At 39.2% G+C, this 6000-nt stretch overlaps 1 protein-coding gene across 1 annotated transcript in view; it reads left to right on the top strand.

Annotated features, from left to right (window-relative positions):
* Positions 1–6000, top strand: part of LOC109938368 (ALK tyrosine kinase receptor-like) — a 532290-nt gene that overhangs the window by 430152 nt on the left and 96138 nt on the right. The window contains exon 13 of the mRNA XM_048601345.1: positions 4629–4811. Coding sequence (XP_048457302.1) covers positions 4629–4811 — 183 coding nt within the window. The remainder of the gene's footprint in view (positions 1–4628; positions 4812–6000) is intronic.

The raw sequence follows: 6000 nt of genomic DNA, 5'->3' as shown, positions 1-6000 counted from the left end.
TGCTGCTTGGCCTGCTGTGTTCATCCAGTTCTACACATTGTTATCTCAGATTCTCCAGCATCGGCAGTTCCTACTATCTCTAAAAAAAGAGATGCCTCTTTTTCTACTGCTGTCTGGGGTAGAAAATTCCAAAAAAATTGTTCTTATCTGTGTCCTAAATGGAAGACTCCTTAGTTCTAGTCCCCCAAAAGGGGAAAAATCCTTTCAGTGTCTCTTATATGTTTTAATAAGATCATTTCTCATTTTTTGAAACTCCAATAGATGCAGGCCGAATGTTTCCTCATAAGACAACCCCTTCATCTCACAAATCAGTCCAGTCAGTTTTTTTTTGCACTGATGTCCTTTCTTAAGTAAGGCCTCCAAAAGTCTATACAATACCCGGGATATGACCTCAGCAATTCCCTGTACAGTTGTGGCAAATCTTCTTTACTTTTATATTTTTTTCTCCTCCTGCACTAAACAACATCTCATTTGCCTTCATAATCACGTTCTGTAACCTTTTGTGATTTGTATGCCGAGACAGCCAGATTCCTGTGTAGCAGACTTCGACAAACTCTCTCCATTTAAGCAATATGCTCCTTTTCAAATTCACATTTTTCCACATTATACCAATCTTCCATATTTATTGTTCACTGCCGTAAATTTATATATCCCTTTTCAGAATTACTACGTCCTCTTCCCAATTTACTCTCCTATCTTTGTGCCACTAACAAGTTCAGTAATCATATGTTCAATCCTTTCATTGATAAAGACTGCAAATAGTTGTGGCCCCACCACCGTTCCCTGTGGCATTCCACTGTTTATTTATTTCCAACTCTTTTTGTTTCCTGTTATCTAAACAATCATCTACTTATGCTCACATGGTACCACCAATCAATGAGCTCTGATTTTGTGCAGTTGTCTTTGATGTGGTATGTTTTCAATTGCCTTTTGCAAATCCAAGTTGCCTTCATTGCTCAGAACTTTGAGTATAGGAGTTAGGTAGTCATGTTGAGGTTGTACAGGAAATTGGTGAAGCCTCTTCTGGAATACTGTGTCCAGTTTGGTTGCCCTGTTATAGGAAGGATATTATTAAGCTGAAGAAGGTTCAGAGGAGATTTAGCAGGATGTTGCCGGGTATGGAAAGTTTGAGTTATAAATGAAGGCTGGACTGGCTGGGACTTTTTCCACTGGAGCTTAGGAGGTTGAGATTAATAAAATCATGAGGGGTATAGATATGGTTAATGATAGGTGTCTTTATGATGTCAAGACCAGAGGGCATATTTTTAAGGTGAGAGGAGAGAGATTTTGAAAAGACAGGAGAGGCAATTTTTTTACACAGAGAGTGGTTTGCCTGTGGAATGCACTTCCTGAGGAAGTGGTGGATGTGGACACATGTACAACATTTAAAAGACACTTAGATAAGTACATGAATATGAAAGGTTTGGAGGGATATGGGCCAAGAGCAGACAGATGGGATTAGTTTAGTTTGGGATCATGTTCGGCATGGACTCGTTGAACTGAAGGGTCTGTTTCCATGCTGTATGACTCTATGATATTGACAGACCCGTTTTCATCCACATTGCTTTCTCCTTTGTCAAAGAATTTTGAAAACAGTCAAACATGATTTGTTTTTCATAAAAACATGTTGACTCTGCCCGATTGAAGATTTTTGAAGAGTTCTTGTATATGAATAGATTCTAGCATTTTCCCTATCACCAATGTTAAGCTAACTGGCCTGTATTTTCCTGCTTTTCATCTCACCTGATCAACCAGTTATAATTATTGTGTTAGACTCAGGCAGTTTAAGATGATTCTGTAGAAATCTTGGAAAAATGGCCTACGATTTGAAAAAAAACTCCCGGGGAAATGTATTCTTTCACTGTCAGAGCTCACATTCAAAGACCAACCATTTCGAATGCTTAATCTGAAAGCTGCCAGCACCTGTGAAACCATATTTTAGCAAGAAGATTCTCTGGGCAGAAGAAGGGATCAAATAGAATAAAATAATTGCATGAAGGCCTTGAATCAATTAAAGTGGGGCCCTTGCCATAATTATTAATGCACTAGATGAAAAGCTGCCGCTGTAGTTGTCTGGATCTGTAATCATTGCAATTCACTTTTCAAATTCATGAATAACACAATCCTTTGATGTCATGACCCATTTGACAATTAAATTATTGTTAAAGCTTGACTTTTAATCTTTTAATTTTGAATTATACATTTGGTGAATTATAACCAAAATTCATCACCTCCAACTGCTAACTAGCTTGCTACCAGCTGCATTGACACACCTTTAACTCCCATACACGCACACACATACACTGTTTTACCTCACTGACAACACTGACACTTTTGAAAGATGTTGTCTATTGTTTTCTAACTTCTATCAATTATTTTGCGCATTGGTTTTTGTACTGCATCTTAAACTGCCTCAGCCTAACATTTTAATTTCACACCATACATACTGATTGCCCTATATGAGAAATGCTATTCTTTCAAAGGTATCTTTTTATTATAAATGCAGCATTTAAAGCATCTGATTGTGGAATGCTTCTTATGATATAGTTAAGGAAAAAAACTACTTTACCTATTCTGATGTGTACAAGGAGGCCTGGTCGATTATCAACTAGAGCACATTTCTTGTAGTCAGGACATTAATTAATTCAAGTTGCTCAGTCAGCCATTAAATTGATTGTGCACTGCCTATTCATTTTAACAAATGTCAAAGAGACCAAAAGAAATTTGAAATACTAAACAATTTACTGTTTCAATTATACTTATTCGATTATTATAATGAATTCATTAAGAGTGGTCGTTTTAATAATTTCTATCAATAATGCCACACACAGTGATTGTCTAACCCCTGTCTTGTGACAGAGTATTGAATGAAGGCCAGACAGTTCCTCATTTGAATAATAGGAAGAAGGGAGGCAAAATAAGAGGGGGTGACACATCAGTGAACATAACTGTCTTGCATTCCAGATGAACTGGCACTGGCTGTCCTTTGTTACCTCATCCAACTTGCATGTTACAATGCACAAGGCTAAACTGTAATGAGCGAACAAACAACATTACAAAGGATCCTGTCCTTGCCCAACTGTCAACCAAAACATTCCTCCTGATGATCATTGTGCCATAGAACTCACTGGACAGTGATCAGATGTTTGATTTGTTCTTGAGATTGGGCATTGCTTGCCGGGTAAGCATTTATCACCCATCCTTAATTGTCCTTGAAGGTGGTGGCAAGTCACATTATTGAACTGCTGGTCGTGTAGACACACCCACAACACTGTCAGTGATAAATAAGACAACGATAAAGATACTGTAAATCTGAAACAAAAACTGCTGGGGAAACTCAGCAGGTCTGACAGCATCTGTGTTGAGAAGGTAGAGTTAATGTTTCGAGTCCAGTGACCCTTTTTAAGTGACTGTCCAGGAGATAGTTCTAGGATTCTGACACAACAACAGAGAAGGAACAATAATGCTATGCAAAATCGGACTGGTATGTAACTTCAAACGGGGCTTGAGACATTACATGTTCCCATGTTGCTGCCCCTGGTATTATGGATTATCCATTATAGGCCAGTTATAATGCCTCTTTTGGCATACATCGCCTGATTTAGCACAGAGCAGAGTATTTACATCTGTGATTTTATCAGCCTGTAAGACAATTGTACTTATTTAGTGGCTTTCCAGCTTCAGATGTCCAAAGCAATCAGTTAATTATTTTTAAAATGTGATCAGTTGTGGGTGGGTAAATGTGGCAGCCTATGTGATCAAAGCAAGACCATAGGATAGCAAATTAGATGAATGAACAGATAATAGATGTATAGAACTGTTGTTAAGGCCACATTTGGAATATTGCGTACAATATTCTGGATGCCAAGCTACCAGAAGGACGTGGACGAGGCTTTGGATAGTGTACAGGAAAGGTTTACCAGGATGTTGCCTGGTTTGGAGGGTATTAGCTATGATGAGAGATTGAACAAACTTGTTTTCACTTGAACAGCGGAGGCTGATTGGGGGACCAGATAGAAGTTTATGAGAGGCATGGATACTCAGAGTCTGTTTCCCAGGGTAGGAATGTCACTTACTAGCAGACATAAGTTTACGATAAAAGAGAAACGTTTAAAGGTGATGTGAGAGGAAAGAGTTTTACACAGAGGGTGATAAGTGCCTGGAATGCACTGCCAGGGGATGGCAATAGAAGCAGATACAACAGCAATGTTTAAGAGGCATCTTGACAGATATATGAATAGGCAGGGAATAGAAGGATACAGTCAGCATAAAGGCAAAAGGCTTTCAGTTTAGAAAGGCATAATGTGTTGGCACAGGCTTGGTGGGCCGAAAGGCCTGTTCCTGTGCTGTACTATTCCTTGTTCTTTGTTCTTGAGTACATAGACCTTTGTGCCACAGTATGCAGTTTCTGTGGAAAATGATAAATTTGAGATTATTTTTAACAATGATGCACACAATGGGAATAAAATTGCAGTAAACAAAAACTGTGCTAGAAAGAAATGAAACTTAAAAGATGTGAAATTGTGCACGCTGTCTGTTTTAGAATGCTCCACAAATAAAATATATGGAGACCATTTCGGTTCCACTTTTATTCCTGCAATTATTTTCCCTTTTATGTTTCTCTGCAGGGGGTGGTGGTGGTTGGAGTGACGTCACTATACCACCATGGTCTGGCAAATCACTGACCGAAGGAGCTGAAGGTGGACAATCCTGCCCACAGGCCATCAAGAAATGGGGCTGGATAACACATGGAGGTTTCGGAGGAGGAGGAGGAGCTTGTACAGCAGGAGGAGGTGGTGGGGGCTATATAGGTTGGTTCTGTTCTACTACTTGTCATCATACGGTTTCACAATGGAACATAATTACAGTGATGAGCAGAGTAGATTTTCTGACCAGATGTTAGTTTGGAACTGTATCATCATGACCACTTGTTTGATTGTTACTGAACTTACTTTGCATCTACATACTGCAGCGTCATCTTTATTTATATGCCTGTCAGCACATTTTAAATGTTGCCTTGCAACATCACATGGAAGATGAGATTTTGAGGCCAAAACATTGAATTTGAGGCTAAAACATAAAATGCTTTCAAGAAAAATTTAGATGTAATTCTTAGGGCTGAAGACATCAAAGGATATGGCAGAAAGTGGGAGCAGGGCACTGAGTTGGATGATCAGCTGTGATCATATTGAATGGTGAAGCAGGCTTGAAGGACTGAATGGCCAACTCCTGCTCCTATTTTCTATGTTTCTATTTTTCAATGCTGGATACATTTTAATAGTGTGTGGCTATTTAAGGAAAAGTTGCAATAAATGGGCATAGGAAACGTTAGCGCTCTTTATAAAACTTTCAGATATTCAAATCTATTTATCAGCCTTCATCTTTTATCAGTCTTTGTAACAAAATTACCTGGCAAAAGGTAATGACTGGCATAATAAGTGTGCAGCAAGGTAGTCAGACTGCAGCTAATAGAGTCATGCAGTCCAACTCGTCCATGCCAACCAAGTTTCCCAAACTAAACTAATTTTATTGTTTGTGTTTGGCCCCTATCCCTCTAAACCTTTCCTATTCGTATACCTGTCCAAACGTCTTTTAAATGTTCTAACTGTACCTGCATCTACCACTTCCTCTTCCAGTTCATTTCATACAGAAAAAAGTTGCCCCTCAGGTCCCTTCTAAGTCTTTTTCCTCTATCCTTAAAATTTGGCCTGCTGGTTTTAAACTCCCTTTTTAAACTTCTTTCATGTCTTGCTGTTTAGCGCAGACATAAAAGCAGGAAGCTAATGGTCTTCAGCACTCTGTCAGTGAGGGATAGCATTTGCTGAGCAGGCATAGCAGAGTGAGCAAAGAATAACCTCCGATACCAGACAAGGGGCTTGGACACAGTCAGTCAACCATTTAGGTTGGGCAGAGTCAGGATGCTCACCATATAAAGAGTTAGGAGCTGAATGTTGAGCAATGAGGGAAGATATTGCAGACAATAGTGAGAGGGAGCAAGGG

The sequence above is a fragment of the Rhincodon typus genome, chromosome 9, assembly GCF_021869965.1.
Source record: "Rhincodon typus isolate 14 chromosome 9, sRhiTyp1.1, whole genome shotgun sequence".
Lineage (NCBI taxonomy): Eukaryota > Metazoa > Chordata > Chondrichthyes > Orectolobiformes > Rhincodontidae > Rhincodon > Rhincodon typus.
The sequence above is the reverse complement of the archived record's forward strand: the minus strand, read 5'-3'. Positions and strand labels throughout refer to the sequence as shown.